At 31.0% G+C, this 22055-nt stretch overlaps 1 protein-coding gene across 1 annotated transcript; it reads right to left on the bottom strand.

Moving 5' to 3' along the window:
• Nucleotides 1-13509: 13509 nt before the first annotated feature.
• LOC127115222 (uncharacterized) lies at nucleotides 13510-14013 on the bottom strand. Its single transcript, XM_051046816.1, has one exon. The coding sequence runs from the start codon at nucleotides 14011-14013 to the stop codon at nucleotides 13510-13512; it is 504 nt and encodes a 167-aa protein (XP_050902773.1).
• Between the last annotated feature and the right edge of the window lie 8042 nt (nucleotides 14014-22055).

The following is a 22055-nucleotide window of genomic DNA, read 5'->3' as shown; positions in this document are numbered from 1 at the left end:
ATTCGCGAGATGACTACGGTCTTCCATTAAGGTACCAAAATTATTCTCACACAAATACAACATTGTTATCATAAAAAACTAAGGTATATATGCATAACCAAATCTTGTTCTAACAGTCTCCCCCTTTTTGATGATGACAAAAACATGTATTTTGATGAACATTTTTGTAGAGGGTAATCACAAAAGGATACATCTTACAGAAGCACAAAGCTCCCCCTAAGATGTATAATCCTAAAAAGGTAAAATCAGAATGAAAGAGAACTTTCCTGATTAACCTTTTTGAAGTACCAGAATGATCTTCCATCAGAATCTGGTTTGTCTTTAGAAATTGCTTGATGTTGTCTAGAGCACTGGTTTGTTAACATCAACATTCTGATAAGCTTCACTTCAGAAGCTTGGTTGAATTTTTTGAAGAAGCTTCAGAGCCTAGTTATCTTTAGAAGCTTGAATTCTGGTTCTCTTTGAAATTCTCTTTCATAGCTTGATTACCTTTGAAAAAATCTCTTTGAAAAGAGCTTTTAGAACCTGGTTAAAGATTCTTCTTAAAAGCTTGAATACCAAGTCTAATTACCATAGAATTTACACTTCCTCAGAACTTGATGCCGAATTTTCAAATCTTCAAAACTTGATTCCAAGTTCCAAGTTCAGAGTCTGGTTTTTAATTCCTTGAAAACTCAATGCTTGGATCTGATTCCTGGTTGAGATTCTTCTCAAACCATTTCTTCAGACACAGAGAGTAAACAATTTATTCAGAAACTAGTAACTTATATTCTGATCTGAAAAACTTCAAAAGAAGCTTCTGGTGTTTGAACTTAACCCTGCAAAAACACTTAACAAACTATTCTTTTTGAAGTAGTTGTTTGCCGAAACATAAAATAATGTTTGGGTTCTAATTCAAGAATATAGGTATATCAAAATCAATTACGATTCTTCCCCTTAAATATGTTTCTCCCCCTTTGTCATCAATAAAAAAAACATAGACAAATAAAGTAAAAGTGATTGAAAGAAACAAACATGATTTTCATTAAACAGTGCAAAAAGGCAAAAATGAGTACACTCATGATACCGGAACACAAACCACTTAGACAAAAGTACTTAAACAAGATAAAATATACAAAAGTACATGATTAATATAAAATTACAAAATTACTTAAATAATTTTGAAATCTTAGGGTTTTGTGGCGGAGGAGGAGGCGGCATAACAGCTTGATAGGTATCAGGAAGATTTAGGGGATCTACCAACGAATCAATATTATCCTCAATGCAGCTTTCCAAGTAGTAAGCCAAAACATATAGAGGATCGATCCTTGTGAAGATAGGGTAGTCCAGTGGATTATTACAACCGATGGTTTCTTCCTTGGAGGGATGAAGGTTCTTATCAGTAGTTGACTGATGAGAAGGTTGAAGTTAGGGTTGAGCTTGTTGATGTGGTTGCTTCTGATCCGTCATTGAAAGATGTTGAAGATGAAGAAGAAAAATTACATAGAGAATGATTTAGGGTTTGAAAGAGAGAAAGGTGTGGGAGTAAATGAGTGAAGTGGGTTTATATAGATTTTTTTTACAATGATGACTAGTTAAAATTATGCAGACATGGGGGGAAGCGTAAAAGATTTTAATCTAATTACAAGAAATGAAAAACCCAATGTGTTACGCTATCATAACACATGCTCAGAAAGTCGGACAACTGTCACCATTTAGAACCACATGATATCAAACGACATGACAAACATTTAATGCAATAACTGTTCAGAATCAGGAAGACAAATCAATAAGATTGCTTCTGATCATAACCTTTCTGATTCATGAAACTTCCTTACTTCAGCAAGTTCAGGTCTTAGAGTTAACAAGTAAATTTTCAGAATCTATTATAGAGTTATGATGACTTAAACATTCTGAAATTCATCTTTTCATTATGGACATAAATCCATAAATAAGTTTTTCAGAATGAAAACAAATTTAGCTTCAACAAGGGTTTTGTAAAGATATCATCCAATTGATGGTCTGTATCAATAAATTTTAGGTGAAAAATACCCTTATGAACATAGTCATGTAAAAAATGATGTTTAATTTCAATATGCTTAGCCCTAGAATGCAAGATAGAATTCTTAGACAAATAAATAAGAGAAGTATTATCACATAGAATAGGAATGTCACTCTCAGATATCTGAAAATCATTTTTAGAATTTGTTTTGTAAAGTTGTAATATGGTCTCAATAGTCATTTCTCAAATCCTCGGAGCCTTGAGTGAGATATGGAGTAGTTCTCGTAGTATTAGAAGCAGACCTTTAATTTCAATTACTTCTAATAATGGTAAAATTGAATTAGATCAAGATACGTTTCAAAATCATGAGCTAGAAATCCAAGAATTAGAAAATATATTAGTTAACTAGTCTACGCCAAAGATAAAGCTAAAGAAATTTATAAAATTAGCCCGTTTGATTATCATTGTAAGAAAATTATTCATACTGTTGAATCTGCTAAATCTATATGTAATAAACATGAAACTATTAACTTACTTTACATAAAGTGGTTAGAAAATCATCATAAAGAAGGATATCGTTATATCCATCTGGGCTTAATCCAGATCGCTATTAAACCTCTTCATGAGTTAGGACTTAATACTCATATACTTTTAGTCCTTCGTGATACCCATATTAAATATTTTCACAATTCAACTATTGCTATAGTTGAATCTAACCTTAATGATGACCCAATTTACTTTAACAACCATATGAATTACTTTGAGTGTATCTGATGAGTTTATAAAAACTATTTAGTTGTATATGTTTAAGGCCTATGAAATACTTTTTAATTCCGGAGTCTCTAACATAGATGTCATTAGTAGAATTACATACAAAATGTCTAATGTCAACTATAATTTTAAATCTCTTAGATCTACCCCCAGAAATGAAACTTGCATTATCGAGGCTAATCTTAGCAGGTCTAATGTTATGACCCTAAAGATTCTTATTGCGTATGATATTATTGATAAATTCCCTCCATAGTGGATTTTACAAGATGTAGTTAAATCTGAAAAGATTGAAGCTAGATCCATTAGAGATGTCATTCAAGACATTGATGAATCTGTTAGAATTAGAATGTATATGAGTCAATTCTTTTGTTATAATTGGTCTAACATCATAGGTTCTAGATCCAGCGCTAGGAACTCTGTAAATTCTACCATTAGGGTAAACCTTGCAGGGGTAAATTTTGCTCCTACAGTACCGTGACCTTTATACACATAAAGGACTTCTAGATCAACCTCTCCTAACGAATCTCAAATTTTTGGAGTCATTACTCAAGAAGAACCCTTTTTCATTGACAAATCCTGGATTAGAGCCGACTTTGAGGCTGACAATAGTTTAGAAAAAAGGAACTGGTATTTTTCATCATTTTCCAAAGAACAAATTAAAATGTATTTTTACAAGAGTTTTATCACTTCTTAGATCAACATAAGATCAATGTTTACTTCTTTACCTGGTTTGAATTAATTTTTTCTGGAATAAAGAATAGATAACCCTTTTGCTACTAAAATGCACTTAGATGCTAACGTTAGAATTAATATCAAGTGGAAGACTATCAAGAAAGAGATCATATAGTCTATCCATCCTCTATTAGAAGCCATAGAAATTACACCTTCAAAAGAAAATATAGAGATACAAGCTTTTCCTTTTAAGTCTATCATCAATCCCATAGAACAAAGAAAAGATATTAATAATCTACCCAATCAACTGAATTACTTGAACCAAATACTACATACTTTTGCTCAACAGTTAGACAAAATAGAAAATTTTGTCCCATACCCTAGATATATTAAAGACTATAAATTAGATCCTACCCATCCTACTTACCATTACTATACACCTTCTACCCAAGAGTTAATGGGTATGAGCATAGGTCGTGACACTAACCACAAAATAAACAAATTAGGTGAAAAGTTAAAAACATTGAAAATAGGAAGTTCTTTTGGAGAAATAAATACCTTATCTCGTGAAGAAGAATTTGATAATATGATTACCAAATTAGGAGGAAAATCCCCAAAACCTAAAAACCGAAACTATTACCCTAGATCTTCATTTGTAGATGTGCAATTTGAATAAAGAAGTAACTTTATAGAAAATAACTATTCAGGAGATTCCGTTGTGGAATGGAATATTGACGGACCTTCTGAGCAACAAGTTTTAGATTCTATACAAAATATGACTATGGCGGCTACCGCCTTTAAACTTAAAGGAAACTCCGATAATAAAACCAAAGATATTCTTGTTATGAGTTTTACAGGTCAATTAAAGGGATTGTGTGATAATCTCCTAAGTCCTGAAGATAAATCTCAAATTCATATAACCGTTAAAACTGAATCTCATGAAGTGATTTGTGTCACTACTCTCTTATACGTCATTACCAAGTTCTTCGTAGAAGAACCTCTTAAGTTCCAACAAAGAGCATACGATCAATTATTAAACCTCTATTGCCCATCCATGTCAGATTATAGTTGGTATATAGATATGTTTCTCTATAAAACATGCCTTAGATCTGTTGGATCTGCGGATTATTGGAAAGAAAGATTTATTAGTGGCTTACCTAGATTATTTCTAAAAAGGTTAAGACTAACATTAAACAAAATTTTAATGAAACTATTCTTTATCGGTCTTTAACTATATGTGAATTATCTAATTATATTATAGAAACGGGAATACAAATATGTACTGATTATAAACTCTAGAATAAAATAAAAAATTAGAAAATAAATAATAGGCACGAGATGGGTTCCTTCTGTGAGTAATATGAAGATATCCCTCTTAGAGCTTCGAGTAACCCTAAGAATAAGAGAGTTGTTAGTAAAAGAAGAAATAACTTTTGTTATCACAAGAAAAAATGTTATAAAGAAAACTCTGAATTTGACAAATTACCTTACAGGAAAAAATATGGTAAAAAACCCTACAAGAAATCGTTTACCAAGTCTAAGGATAAAGATGTTAAATGTTATAAATGTGGACGTTTCGATCACTATGCTAATAAGTATAAAGTTCAAGAAAAGATTAATCAATTAGGAAATCTGGATATTTCTAAAGAATTAAAGGATAGTCTTATAATTACCTTAAAAAGCATCTTACTTAATTCTGATGAAGAAGATCGTTCTTGTTCCGAGGAAGATCATCTTATGAACATATTAATCAAATTAATAAATCTGAAGATTCTTATTCAGATTCTGACGAATGTTTAGGAATAGATTTTTGTAACTGTGATAACTTTGATAAAATAGTTAATGTGTTAATCAACCATCAAGCTAATACCCTAATAAAAATATTAGACAAAATGGAAGACTCTTAGAGCAAGAATGCTTTCATGAGACATATTAAAATCATTATTAACGAAAATGATATCGGTAAAAGAAATGTTAATATAAAAGAATTTAAGGATGTCATGAATTAATTTAAAAAATCCATTGAAAAGACTATTTCGGTGAATGATTTACAAGAAGAAATTAAGAATTTAAATAAAAAAAATCAAAGTTTAAAAATTCGGGATAATAATTTAGAACTTAAATTTTTAAAATTACAAGGCCATATGATTATTCAAATCCAAAATATAGCTTTGCCTAGTATTAAACATGATGAAGGTAATAGAGAAATTATTGTTACTACTAATGAAGACCCTTATATTAATAAAATAGAAAAGACGATATCACATAAATGGTATAGTAAAGTGAAACTCATAATACAAGACAAAAATTTCAAATTAATTGCTTTAATAGATTATGGAACGGATTTAAATTGCATCCATGAAGGATTAATACCAACCCAATATTATGAAATAATTAAAGAATCCTTAAGAGGAGCAAACGGTAATAGGTTATATGTTTCGTATAAGCTATCTAAGGCCAAGATTCGTAAAGATCAGGTTTATTACAAAACTTCTTTTTTTTAGTAAAAAATATTCAAGAAGCTATTATTCTAGGAACCCCCTTCCCAGCTCTTTTATATCATTTTGTCGTCAATAACCTAGCTATTACTACCAAAGCCTTAAGACATGAGATAATATTTGAATTTTTAGATCAACAAAAATTATAGATCTTAACTCTGTCCAAAGTAAAGGAATTTCTTTTATTAATTAATTAACAATAAAAGGAAACACATTAACTTCATAAATAGGGGGAAATTCATTTTAAAAGAATTGAAGAACAATTACTCTTGTCTTGTATTCAAGAGAAAATTAAAATTATGAAAGATATACTTGTTAAATATCTTTGTTCAGAATAACCTAATGCTTTATGGAAAAGAAAGACCCACACAATATCTTTACGTAAATCACCCTCTCCTACTAAATCTCAAATTTTGGGAGTCATTACTCAAGAATAATCATTTGTCATTGACAAATCCTGGATTAGAGCCGACTTTAAGTCTGACTACAATTTAGAAAAAAGAAATTGGTATTTCTCAATGTTTTTCAAAGAACAGACTCAAATGTATTTACAAGAGTTTTATTACTTCTTAGAACAACATAAGATCAATATTTACTTCTTTAACTGATTTGAATTATTTTTTCTGGAAGAAAGAATAGATAACCCTTTTGCTGCTAAAATGTACTTAGATGTTAATGTTAGAACTAGTACCAAGTGGAAGACTATGAAGAAATCATAGAGTCTATCCATCCTCCTTTAGAAGCCATAAAAATTACACATTCTAAAGAAAATATAGATATAAAAGCTTCTCCCTTTAAGTCTATCATCAATCCCATAAAACAGAGAAAAAATATATATATATAGTAGAGTTTGAATTTTGTTAATTCATATCAAATGGTAGCGACTGAGATTATGGGAGAAAAAATAAGCTTGATTTGTTTTGTCTGCACTTTTTTGTTGGATGAATCAAAGTTTTAGTTTTGTATCCTCTAATGTGTCTGTTTCGCTCTACTCCATTTTTTTCTAGCATTTGCAGGTGCGAACCTTAACTTAAATTTTGTAATTTTTAGACTTTAGAGGAGAAGTGTCCGCAAACTCACCCTGTCTTGTCCTCATGTTTTTAAGGATGGGTAAAGGTTTTAAGTCCGCACCCTCAACTATGTATGTCTTATCCCACTCTATTTTTTTACAGGCTTTTGCATAGTGGATCTAAACGGAACAAACATGTTTATTTGTCACTCCAAGATGAGAGATCGATTGTATCTAATTGTATGTAAAATTTATAGTTATTAGATAAAAATAACAATGATTTAAATTGTCACTTTATTTAAATTCACACTTTTTTATACACAACAACAATCAAACTTTATTCTATTAAGCAAAGTCGGTCACATGGATCAACTTTTGCCATAATGTTCTATTCAGAACCCTACTACTATCCAAATTGTTATTCTCGAGATCTTTCTTAATAACTTCTGTTATAGTCTTTTTAGATCTTCCTTTTCCTTTAGTTGTTTGTCTTCTCTCTATATGATCTACTCTCCTTACCACAAAATCTATCAGTCTTCTTTCTATAAAGCTCAAACCACCTAAGTCTATTTTTCAATATCTTCTCTACTATAGGTGTTAGCCTAAGATTCTATATAATATTTTCATTTATAATTTTATCTTGTCTAGTCTTACGATACATCCAACATAACATCTTCATCTTTGTTACACTTACTTTATTCTCGTGTTAATTTTTAACTACATAACATCCTATCTATCTTAACTAAAGGGTTATATTTAGACAGCCGACAACCAACATAAAACTTTATTGAATCTCTATGACATGAATTAACTACAATATTCATACTTACCATTATCAACTAAACTTGATTTATAAAATTAAAAAAAAAAATGTCTTTTAAATAATTTTATATTATAGTTAAAGAAAATTAATGTATATTTAAAATTTAGAGAGAGCGTTGATATTATTTAAATAGATGTGTGTAATCTAAATATATGTTACTAAAAACTATTTTATTGAAAATATTAAAATCACAAAGCATATAAATAAATAAATAAGTATTACAAATAAAACATATATTATGAGATACTTTAAAATTTATTGAGCCGGTCGGTCCATTTTTTTGTTTTTAAATTTTTTATCGAAAAAGTTATATGAAATTATCACATGTGACATGTTTTGATTATAATCACTTTCAAACTCCGTTGAATTTCTTACTAGGTGATAACGAAATTTGAAGCATGACATGTTTGACTATGTCTTACCTTTGAATTTGTAGGACCCACGACTACTCATCCTCATCCATAAGATTTATGTGTGAATAAAAGCCTTTTTATTTAAATATTTTAAATATTATTTTTAATCTCTGAAAATATATTTTCTTTTAAACGATAATTCTCTTACAATTTTCTATCTGCATCCTACGATTTAGCGATGTTTATTACAGTTTAACGACTAAATTAATAATAATTTTATTGAATGATTTATTACTTAACAATTAAAATAATAACGACAGTTTTAGTTACTGTTTTAATTTTAAAGATAAAAAATATAAATATAAATATTAAAAAGACCATTTTAAAAAAAAATATATATATTTAGGAAGACCATACACATACTGAAACTATTTTTTATTAGTATCAATTTAAGACAGTAAGTTATTCTTGTAATCTTTTTTAACAAAAAGCTAAAACGGAGGTGTTACGATGAGTGTAAAAAATAGATTAAAAAAACTACAAATAACAAATAAAATCTTAAACAAAACTAAGAGAAGAACATTAAAAAAAACAACGAATTCGAGATAATATAAGGAATTGTGCTCTCATTGAACCAAATTAATATAGTATGTTTTTGGTTTGCAAATTTCATATTCCTCCTGTTTTAAAATAAGTCTCATATTAGACATTTTCACATATATTAAAAAAATAAAAAATAAAAGAGAAAGAATAATTGAAAAATATTACCTTCGAAAATGACTTCTAAAGAGTGACTCAAACTATTCAGTCCAACAATAATGGCATTTTCGAGTTTAGTTTTATTATTTTGTCTATTTAGAGTTTGTTAGAGTCTTATCCTAACTTTGATGTAAAGTTTGTCAAGCTCAAACGAATACAGTTGCTCACATTTTAGCGAAGGCAACCGATTCTTGATCTAAGCGTAGTTTTATTCATGTGGTTCCTCCTTATATCGAACATTATTTGATTAATGATATGAGATAAGTTTTTGTTTGTAAAAAAAATGTCATACTCGACACTTTCACATATATTAAAAAAATTAATAAATGAAAGAGAAAAAATAATGATTTTACCAAATTATCCTTATTGATTATTGGTGTATTTTAATTATCATTAATGCAAAGCAAAATAAAAATAAAAATTAAGAGTATTAATTAGATAATATAATTGGAAGATCAAAACTAAAATTGTGCTGGAAATTAAAATCAACACTTATTTTGAGATAAATAATTTTTAGAAATAAGACATTTATTTTAGAACGAAGGGAGTATAAAATCTGCAAAAATTGTGAATTTTTTTTGACATTCTTTCAATAAAACTCCCGAAATAGCTAGTCAAACAAATTGAAGACATTACTCTCTCCTACTCCCATAGAACTATGTATTAAAGAAAATTGTAACACAGTAGAAAAATCATTACGAATTCTCGACCAATTTAAGATAACATACCTCAATTTCCTAAAGAAAGAGAAATCAAAGAAATATGCAAGCTTAATTAATCGAAGTCGATATTATTAGGTTGAATATCATCACTAAAGTTCAAACTCTAATATTTACGGTTGTGTGTTGGAGTTGACAACGAAACTTCATTGATGCACAAGAAGAAGAAGAAGATGATTAAAGAATTGTAGAAAGAGAGAAACAAATTCTGTAACTAACACAATTTCTCAAATCTTCAATCTCAATTTCATTACTACAATTGAATTGTAACAAACTTTGGATTTATATACAATAACCTAAATTCAAATAAAAATCAAATGAAAACTAAGTAACTTGAATTTGAATTACATTTAACACCATCATTAATTCATATCCAAGATCAAAAAATCAGCCACACCAATGTTATCCCTCAAATTGACTAAGTGTTAAGTTTTGATTGTCTTGTTCATCACATTTGCAAGTTGCTTCTGAGTGTTACAGTGAACAACCTCAAGCACTCAATTATAAACTTGATTGCGCAAAAAAGAAAATTTTGTATCAATGTGCTTGCTTCTTCCATGCAACACTGGATTATTGATAATATTTAGGGCTGATTTGTTTTCTATCATCAACTTGACTGGTTTGCTCACCTTGAACTTCAGTTCCTACAAAAAATTCATAAGTCAAACAGCCTGACACACTGACAAAGCACCAACTGTGTACTCTGTCTCACAAGTTGGCAGTGCAACCACCTGTTGCTTCTTGGAGCAGCATGAAGTGGGAGCTCCTAGATACATAAAAATGTATCATGTAGTGCTTCTTCTGTCTACTCTATCCTTGCACCAGTCTGAGTCTGAATAGCATATCAGCTCATCATCATCTAACACTCGAGATGGAAACAAATTACCATACTCCAGAGTCCCTTTTACATACCTTAGTATCCTGACTATAGTTTTGTAATGTGACCATTTTGTCTTATTCATAGACATACTTATCATTTCAACTGTATAACATATGTCAGTCCCTGTGTTACATAGATATCTTAGAGAGCCAACTAACTGTCTGAATGTTGTAGCTTCTACATCCTCACCATCAACATCAGAATCCAATTTATGGTTTGTCACATCAAGTGTGACTGTTGACTTACGATTCATCAGCTCAAATTGCTTTAACAACTCAAGCTCATACTTTAGTTGGTGCAAAATAGTTCCCTTATCAGAGTGTAAAAATCTCATCCCTAGAAAATATACCATGTTTTCAAGACCAGTCATATCAAATGCATTCATCAACACTTTTTTGAACTTGTTTATCTCAGAAGTACAACTCATTCAATAGTATGTCATCTACATAAAGACACACCAGTATCACATTGCAATTATAGGTATGCTGCACATACACATCATACTCCATTTCATTTTTTTTGAATCCCTGATGCTTGAAAAATGAATTAATTTCCATATTCCAAGTCCTTGGAGCTTGTTTAAGCCCGTACAATGTTTTATGCAGCTTGTACATCATTCTTTATTTATTCTCTTTCACAAACCCAGGAGATTGTAATACATAAACTTCTTTTTGGTGACACACATAGGAAATGTATCATTACGTTCTGTCCCTTCCATTCCTGCGTTTCTGATATTTACGCGACCTAGCGTAAAAAATCGATTATTTAGGGACTAAATACAGGACACCGTCCTAAAAACACTGAATTCCTTGTTTTTTTATTTGAATTATTTTATGTTTTCATATTTTCCAATTTTTTTTTTCAATATGAACATTATTGGTATTTACATATTTGTTCCATTGTTGATGCATGACTAATAGATTTGTCTATTTGGATACACATCATACTAAATTAAAATAAAATACAACATGACATTTTACGGATATGCATATTTGAAAACTCTCTTTTTGTATAAAAAAATTGTGTATCCAAAAATGAATCTTCGAAATCTATAACTATATATAAATGGAATATTTGATTTGGGCTGACCTATTTCCATTTCCAATTTACCTTTAAAATATATAGAATTTATTTAATTAAAAAATAAAATATTAATAAAAATTTACCGTTTTTAAATATGTATAACTATCAAAGTTGGTTTTTGCAATTTTTCACCATCCTCTCAAAATGTAACTTCCATTCCAATAATAACTTCTATCTTATATATATATATATATATATATATATATATATATATATATATATATATATATATATATATATATATATATATATATATATATATATATATATATATATATATATATATATATATATATATATATATATATATTTATATATATATATTAAATTATATAAATTAAAATCAAATAAAAAATTTGTTTATATTTTGACGCGTGTGTATATTTAGAAAAGTGGATAAACGGGTGCGAGAGTGCCCGTTTAGACGCTAGTTAAGTATAATATGGATGAATTACGCGTTTGCGTTTAATTTTCTGAGAAATAAATGCGTCTGGAGATGCATATCCAAATTCTAAAAATATTTTTAAATTTTTACCAAAAATTATTGTAAAAAAATATAAAAGCGTAAAAATATCTTTTTTATCACATAGTAGATATATTTTCATATTAGTACAAGTTTTCTTTTAAAAGTTTTAAAATAAAATATATCATATTAGAAATGTTTTTTATTTTTTATTTTTCAGAATTTTTAATGAAAAACTTAAAATGAAGTTTTCTAATAAAAACTTACAAATCAAAAAGGTTTAAAATGAGTTTATCTATAATCTTTATTCACCGATCATTTTTTACATATCAAAATATTTGTGTGAAAGTTAACTCTCATTTAATTCAAATAAATTAAAAATAAGGGTGAAAAATTAAAAATAAGAAATTAAACTGTTATAAAAATAAAACTAATATTTTTTAAGTTTTGTAGAAAAAAAATAAAAATGTAAATATATGAGGTATAATCACAACCCTACAAAATATCACTATTGGATTTTTAGAAGTGGGGAAATATTCGATTTTCTGGATTTTTTAAATTTCTAGTAAACCATTACTATCTACCTAATATTTTAATAATCCGATAAATACACATACCTGATTTTGGTATTACTATCGGATTTTTTCCCATAAATTTTTTGAAAAATTTAAGAAAAGCAGAAAATAAGAAAAATTATTTTGATATTATTAAAGTTTTTTGGGGGTGCAGGTACAACTTTGAGGTGCCATGTAGATTTTCCCAATTTCATACAACTATCCTTGTTGGATTACGTTGCTTCGCGTTTGCCAACCCACAACTTGTTTTATATCTCAGACTGTTCTATAAAGATATTCACTTCCGGCTCCATGTAATACTAGTACTACTAAAGAGGGATGACAATTAGATAAGAGAATTTTTAATGCACTTTTTAAATTTTTTAAGATACCACACAAAAATATAAAAATGTCTCCAAATTCTAAAATGTACTTCTGTACGCATTAAATTCTGATTGAATATTAAAATATTCTGAAGATACATCCCGGTAATAATTTAAGACACATGATATGCATCACACTCAAAAGTCATTATACAAGTTTATTATACCGAAAATGCATTTCCATGAATTTTATGGAAATACATCTCCGTAACGTATCAGATTAAGATTTAAAACACATACTATGTATTATTTACGTGTATTCATATGAAGATTTAAATCATTACGAGCGATATGCAAAAAATGACGTACATAAATCCAGATGATAAAAAATTGTCATATATAAATAAATAAATAAAATGTCAAAAAAACCGAGAACAATGATAAAGTATCATGAAGTCAAAATAAAATACAATCCATAATACTACTAATATATACTAATGCATTACTGTGTATGTCGGACTACATCTTATCTGCCTCCTTTGGCTCCTCGACCATCAATCCCGCCCTTCGGCGTTGATACATCAATGCCCCCCGTGCCTCCGTCATGATGACATCTAGGACCTATCTCACATCAGACCCATCAGGGAAGATACCGATGTCAATGCCTGCATGCGCAATCTCCACTATACAACAACATCTAGGCAAGACATCTTTAACATGATTTAGTTGTGCTTGCTCTTCCTCTAGTATCTCCTGATGAGTTGGCCTAACCGGATCTCCTGGAGCAGCATGCACCATGTACGAATGTGACACCGTAAAGAACCATCTGATATACCCATCGACGTAGCTCCAGTCGCTCACAACTATGATACTATGTGCCTCCTCTGGTACCATATGGCTTTCATAATCATCAAACATATCATCTATCTTTCTACGTTTCAAAGCAGGAGAAGCAGAGACAACATGATGTCTCAGAATAGTTTGGGTATAACTGAACTGTCGCATGACGCGCTCGCGTAGATGAGGAGCAGTGAGACGCGATCCGCATCCCAACCATCCATAATATAACACTATCTCGTCAGATGGTCGCGTCTCACAATGATCGACGTAGCTGTTGAAATGCATGTCTTCGGCAACCAAACAGTCAAGATACACTCTGAAAGACTCAGTCGTCTGGTTCCCTCTGAATGGGGAAAAAAGCAGTAGCACGAGGCATATCCTCAGAGTAAATCAGTACACTCGCCCAACCGGAGATGCGCAGAAAGTGTTGGAGGATCCAAGCCTGAAATGAAAAGTTTGGAACACACGAATCATCATAAATGGCTTTGCAAATATGAAACAAAAATGACAAAGAATTATTAAAAGACCAATAAATATTATCGTCAGTAGGTGATGCTGCATGTGACCTACTTCGTCTTCCAGATACAACCCTCTTTCAACTTCGAGTACAGGTATACCAAAAAAGCATCTCCCAAGTGACAAATCTACACGGCCTCCTCCTAATGCCTATGGCTCAGCATCCGCAGCAGTCTTATCCTCCGGAGGTGGCACTGACTCAGCAGCATCAACAATAGAAGGTGGCACTGGCTCAAAAGAATCTATAGTAGAAGGTGATAGTGGTGCATCCGGTACCACTGGTGACCCGGGTACCTCGTGCGTATGAATAGGGAAAACCTGGCGCCTACGGGAAGAAGAAGACGAAGAAGCACGAGCCCCAGAAGTAGATGGCTCTGCATGGCCAGAGGGACCAGGAGCCTCCAAAACCTACTGACTTTTCTCTCGCCGCATTGATGTGTGTTATGCAACCCTCCTGTGCCTCAGTCTATCATGTCTACCAACCATTATGCATGTAAGTTAAATTAAAGCAGACAATTAATACAGGCAAATAACACCACGAGCAAGAAAAGAAAAAAAATTGAATAAATTCTGGAGATTCATCTTCGTTTGCTTGGAAACTAAAACATTGATAAATTCCGGAGACACATTTCGAATTTTTTTTGCAATTGAAATTGCGTCAATGACGCCAATGTACCCATGCAATCCAAAAAAGTATTTTGATCATCCTTTTCAACCAACAAATATGTAATATACTATGTCTAAACTATCATATATGCAATTTCTACTCATTTCTAATCTTAATCGTCAATTTCTACTCATTCACACAAAAACTCAACTTATCAAAACATCAAAAAACTTACAAATTTCAACTTTCCTTTAGGGTTGGATGATGTTTCTGATGTTGATTGAAGTTTCCTTGAGTTTTATTGTTTGTTTTTTGAGTTGGTGATGAGAATTTTTTTTTGAGAGAGTTTGAAGTGATTTTGAACAAAATGGGAAATGAGGAAAGAGAATGGTCTGACGCAATTTAATCTCTAAAATATTAGATGCATCTTCGGAATATTTTAACGTTAATTGAGACTTGGATGCGTCCGAAGATGCATCTCCCAAATCTGGGGACATTTAAATATTTTCGTGTAATGACTAAAAAACATAAAAAATGCATTAAAAAATTCCCTTAAATAAGGAACTTATGCTAATTGACAAACGTAAATTTTTTACACATATTTTTAGATAATTGTATACAGATTTACCTCACTCTTAAAATTATATTCACAAATATCTTTTTATTATTATTATTATTATTATTATTATTATTATTATTATTATTATTATTATTATTATTATTATTATTGTTGTTGTTGTTGTTGTTATTATATTAACTTTTCCACTTTTTAATTTAAGTTTTTATTTTTGAAATAAAAAATTATTGACTTTAACAACTTACATAAATTGAATATCCATCGGAAATACTACTAAATCTTTAATTTTGTATCTCAAACAATTGTCAATCCATAAATTTATATCCTTTCCATTATCAACATACTATCTGCCATGGATGTTCCTCCATAAAGGGAAAAAATGCTTAATGTCAAATCATATTAAAAAAGAAATATGATGTATGATTTATTTTTTGTGCCCGGAGTATTTATTAATAAGCCTAGAAGATCCATTTATTATTAGTAGTAAACAACTTCAAATAAAGAGATAAACAATCATCTTTGTTTATTGCCTTAATATGTATCAGACCAATACTTCCTTTAGACAAAGCAAATAATATGGTAATCAACTTTCTATTATTTATGGACTTGTTCACACAAAATTTCGGATGCGAGAATTCAATTTGTTAAGAAGATTGATTTCTTGTCTTTTAAGTTTTTAAATTTATTTATTTAGCTATTGAGTCTTCTCTCCAATTGCACATATCTGGATTGATTTTTAAATCCGTTTTTAGATGCATAAATCAAAGTGTTTGGTTTTGATTTATGCATTATACTTCAAGTTAATATATTGAATTTTTGGATTAAGAACTATAGTTGAGAATGATTCAAGTCATGACTATTTTAGAATCTTAAAAATCACTTGAAATTTTGCAAAAATGAGATTTTGGTATTGTGATTCGAATCACACTCTTTTCTTGACTTGAATTAGACTTACGAGGAACTAAAGGGTATTTTTCTAGTTTTCGTGATTCAAATCACAAGCTTCATAATTCGTATTACACCACTTTGATTTCAATCACAAGACTGTCTGATTCAAATCACATTAAACTGAAAGTTTCTTGGTTTGCTTCTGGAACTCTGATTAGAATCACAATAAACTAAAAGTTTCCTAATTTGCTTTTGGAACTCTAATTCGAATCACCATTTTTCATGACTTAAATCATGTGACTAAAGTCACAGATTGTGTGACTAAAATCACACAAATGGGTTCTCATATAGTTTTTGCTTCTTAATTCAAATTACTTATTTTTTTACTCGAATAATACCTCTTTCTTATGACTCAAATCATAAACCATTTTCACTCATTTTTGTGCCTGATCTCAAGCTCTTATAAAATATTTTCTAACAAAACCTCTCACAATGTTGAAAAACAAACAATTCCATTATGTTATTTGTGCTTTTGTGCAATGTTTCAGGGGAAGAACGAGAAAACAAAGGAAAGCATTGATCACATGTTGCTTCTGCTTAAAATCGATTATGTTCCAATTACAAGCTTGCCAAGCATCAAAAAGGGTGATACTGAAGTTGCATGTTGCATATATCAACCTCATGGGTTAAATGTTTCGATTGCTTTTTTTTTAAGCTTTTAGTTTTGTTTATTTAACTATTGAGTCTCCTCTCCATTTGGATATCTCTAGTTTAACTTTAAATCCTTTTTCTAGCATGCATAAATCTAAGTGTTTTGTTTTATCTTAATCAATATGCTTCAAGTCAATCTATTGAATTTTTGGATCAAGAACTGCAGTTTAGAATGGTTCAAGTCATGACTATATTAGAATCTTAAAAATCACTTGAAATTTTGCAAAAATGAGATTTTGGTACTGTGATTCGAATCACACTCTTCTCTTGACTCGAATCAGTATGAAATAGAACTCTTGGATCATTTTCTAGCTTGCATGATTCGAATCACAAACTTCGTGATTCAAATCACAACACTTTAATTCAAATCACAAGATTGTCTGACTCCAATCATACTGGATTGAAAGTTTCATGGTTTTCTTCTTAAATTGTGTTCCGAATCACCATTTTCATGACTCGAATCATGTGACTTGAATCACATAAATGAGTTCTCATATGGCTTTTTCTTCTTGATTCAAATCACCTAATTTTCGGACTCGAATCATACATCTTGCTTATGAGTCAAATCATACATCATTTTCACTAATTTCTATGCTAGATCTCCAACACATATAAAATATTCTCTCTCAAAACCTCTCACAATGTTGAAAAGCATACACTTCCATTATTAATTTGAAAAATCACAACTCTCTCGTTCTCCTATTTTCAAAAGGATTTTTGAATCTTTCTTGAGTACATGCAAACAATTTCTTTTATCTTATACCTCATTATGATTCCATTTTTTACGTGGATCTAAATCTTATCTTTTGATATTTGTAATTGTTGAGGAGATTTTATTATTGCATTTAATGTTTCTTTGAATATTTTCTTGAGATTTTTGAGGTTTGCAAGATGTGTGGTGTTGTGGCTCATTTTGGCAAGTCCAGCGGAAAAGAAAGAGGTTATTCTCTCCAGAATTTCTTTGGTAGTGTTGCGTGGAAGCCTACGGAAAAAGTGAGAGTTCTTCTCAATCTCCAATCAGACCATCACTCAAGATACCAATAGGATTAAGGAAAGATCACTGCAAAATAAAGACTTTGGAGAAAAAGTGTTGGAGTTGGAAGATTCAAGATAATTTAATGTAAAATTTTCGTGAGTATTTAGTTTGGATATTGTGTATAAGTCAAGGGATCCGACATTCTTTGGATATTGTAATTGTACTAAACATCGTGTAATTTGTCACAAACTATATTGGAAGACAAATTTTTTCAATGGGAAGCCATTAGAGGGCGAGGTTGGCTTAGCAAGGACAATATTCGAACCATTATAAATTCAACATACACTTCTCTCTCTCTCTCTCTCTCTCTCTCTCTCTCTCTCTCTCTCTCCCTCTCTGTGTGTGTGTGTGTGTGTGTATGTGTTTGTGTGTGTGTGTGTGTTTGTCTTTCTCTTTCTCTATTTCAATTTTGTAGAATTGCATATTTAGGTTGTTCTTTATCACTTTCATAGAATTGTATGTTGTTAGGTTTTTACTAGACAATGATTTATTGATTAAGTGTAGGTTTTGTTAGATTTAACACTTCAAATAATCTTGTTGTTGATTAAGACTGAAAGTTGTGGTACTATAATCCCTATTGTATTGATTTTGAATATTTACATACCTTGTATAAATTTAATATTAATTTTATATAATGTTTTGTTTTTCTATTGATTAACTTTTTGATTCGATCTTTACCATATTGTATATCAATTGAGGTGTTATGTGTATATACTGTTAGATAAGCGTAATCATTTTATACACATTTTTCTTCTGCCATGCAAACTATTTTTTGTTTTCAAACTCTGATAAACTTTTAAAAACTATTTTTCAATTGGTCAATTTTATTTGGGAGATCTATTTACCTCCTAGATAGTTGCATTTTCATATTCTCACCCAACATAACTCATGAACTAGCTCCACCATAAAGCTTACACTTAGTTGGAGTAATGTGTTGACAAAATTATCTTTTTCACCTTACAAGTTATTATTATTCTCCAAATACAAATAATCACATGGATCTCTCATTCACTTCTTACCACTTCTCACAGGATTCGATTGCTCCATTCTATAATCATCCAGTTATTTATTAATCACCAAATTCCAATTCAAACCATTAGCAATATCTACTGTCATCTCTTCTTCATTCATAGAGCTTGTTTCTAATAAACCCTCCTAATTAGCATTAACCTCATCCTCTCACTGAATGGTGACAATTGAGTCATCTTTCTCAATGTAATTTTCAAGAGTATAATTTCCATCCTTATTCAAATCTACGTAGTTATGTTTGACTATGTCATTCACTATGAAATTTACATATTCAACATTCTCTATGTGCTTCACAATGTCATTAGCTATTATAACTTATTTGGACTTTTTAAGCGGGCATCTTGTAAATTCTTGAATTAGACGCTTCTTAACATTCTTACCTTTCAACTTCCAACATTTATCAACACTATAACCAACATATACACAATGATTAGAAAATATGAAAACTCTCGTAATTCCATTAAAAAAATATCCATGATGAGTCACGCCGATCTTCCAAACTCCTTTTGGGGACATGCACTATTGACAGCAGCTTACACACTTAACCGTGTTCCATTCGAAAAGATTGAGAAGACACCATATGAGATATGGAGTGGTAAGAAACCACATATGTCTTACATGAAGGTTTGGGGTTGCGAAGTTTATATGAAACGACAAATTTCAACTAAGCTTAAGCCCAAATCTGACAAATGCTTATTTTTGGGGTATCCTAAAGAAACAAGAGGGTATTACTTCTACAATCCTTCTGAGGTCAAAGTGTTTGTCGCTCGAACTGGAGTTTTCCTAGAAAAGGATTTTATTTCCAAAGGAATCAGTGGGAGGAAAGTAGAGCTTGAAGAAATTCAAGAATCACAAAGCACTGATACACCTATGGAGGAATTAGAGCAGGAAACACAAGTAGTTGTGGAAGAGCAACCTGCTCAAGTAGAACAAGACCAACGTAGGTCAAGTAGGATACGTCACCTACCTGAGAGATATGGATATCTCATAACTGATCAAGGTGATGTATTACTCATGGATCAAGATGAGCCTGTGACCTACCAAGAGGCCATAACTGGTCCCGAGTCTGAGAAGTGGCTAGAAGCCATGAAATCTGAAGTGGATTCCATGTACACAAACCAGGTTTGGACCTTGGTAGAGCCTCCTGTAGGAGTTAACCCTATAGGATGGAAGTGGGTCTTCAAAAAGAAGACTGACATGGATGGTAAGGTACATACCTATAAGGCAAGACTGGTTGCAAAAGGATATAAACAAATTCATGGGGTTGACTATGATGAAACCTTTTCACCAGTTGCAATGCTTAAATCTGTTCGGATTTTACTTGCTATCGCTGCATATCATGATTATGAAATATGGAAGATGGATGTCAAAACTGCTTTCCTTAATGGGAATCTTCTTGAGGATGTGTACATGACACAACCTGAAGGATTTGACATACCAGAAGAAAGCCAAAAGATATGTAAGTTACAAAGATCAATTTATGGATTGAAGCAAGCTTCCAGAAGCTGGAATCTTTGTTTTGATGAAACAGTAAAACAATATGGATTCATCAAGAACGAAGATGAGCCTTGTGTCTACAAGGAGGTTAGTGGGAGCATGATCGTTTTCTTGGTATTATATGTAGATGACATATTACTCATTGGAAACAATGTCCCTACCCTGCAACAAGTAAAGTCTTGGTTAGGGAATTGCTTTTCTATGAAGGACCTAGGTGAATCAGCCTATATATTAGGAATAAGGATCTATAGAGATAGATCACAAAAACTGCTTGGCCTAAGTCAGAGTACATACATAGAAAAAGTGCTGAGACGCTTTAATATGCATGATTATAAGAAAGGATTCATACCTATGCAACATGGCTTGTGTCTATCAAAAACACAATCCCCTTCAACTAAGGAAGAAAGGGATCACATGAATAAGATTCCTTATGCATCTGCAATAGGATCTATCATGTATGCCATGTTATGTACTCTGCCAGATGTCTCGTATGCTTTAAGTGCAACGAGTAGGTACCAATCTGATCCCGGTGATGCTCATAGGGTAGCTGTCAAGAATATCCTTAAGTATTTGAGAAGGACTAAGGACTCATTCTTGATATATGGAGGTCAGGAAGAGCTTGTTGTAATTGGATACACCGATTCTAGCTTCCAGACAGATAAGGATGATTTTAGATCGCAATCTGGTTATGTGTTTTGCTTAAACGGTGGCGCTGTGAGCTAGAAAAGTTCAAAGCAAGATACAGTTGTTGATTCTACAACCGAGGTCGAGTATATTGCTGCCTCAAGTGTAGCAAAGGTAGCTGTTTGGATCAAAAAGTTCATTAGTGAACTTGGCATAGTTCCTAACATTGTGGATCCCATTGGTCTCTATTGTGATAACAATGGTGCTATTGCACAAGCTAAGGAGCCTAGATCTCATCAACGATCCAAACACATACTTAGGCGTTATCACCTCATTCGAGAGATAATAGATAGAGGAAATGTGAAAATATGAAGAGTACCTACACTTGACAATATTGCTGACCCACTGACAAAGCCTCTTACGCAACAGAAGCATGATGACCATACTAGATCTATGGGCATTAGGGGTATGCCTGATTGGATCTAGTACAAGTGGGAGATTGTTGGTGTAAGCCCTAGAGGCCAATACTTTTGGTACTTGTATCGAATTATTTATTAATAATAAAAGGCTTTTTCTTTATTATGTTTGTTTAATAAAGTCCCTAGAATAGTTAGTCCGTTTAATGTATCAAGTGTGACTTAATCATGAGATCCCATTAAACATAAGGACACTATTCTTTAAGTATCCGTAGTCGAGCTTTGTTGTAAAGTGGGATAACATTAAAGCATTACGACTATTATGTATATAGACTGATGATCGCATCTCATGGATCATGTATAAGGAGTTATCATGTCTTAAACATAGGTATAAATATTAAGAGTAATATTTATACTGGATTGACC

The sequence above is a fragment of the Lathyrus oleraceus genome, chromosome 1, assembly GCF_024323335.1.
Source record: "Lathyrus oleraceus cultivar Zhongwan6 chromosome 1, CAAS_Psat_ZW6_1.0, whole genome shotgun sequence".
NCBI classification, from domain to species: Eukaryota; Viridiplantae; Streptophyta; class Magnoliopsida; order Fabales; family Fabaceae; genus Lathyrus; species Lathyrus oleraceus.
Note: the sequence above shows the minus strand (reverse complement) of the source record. Positions and strands in the feature narration are given on the sequence as shown.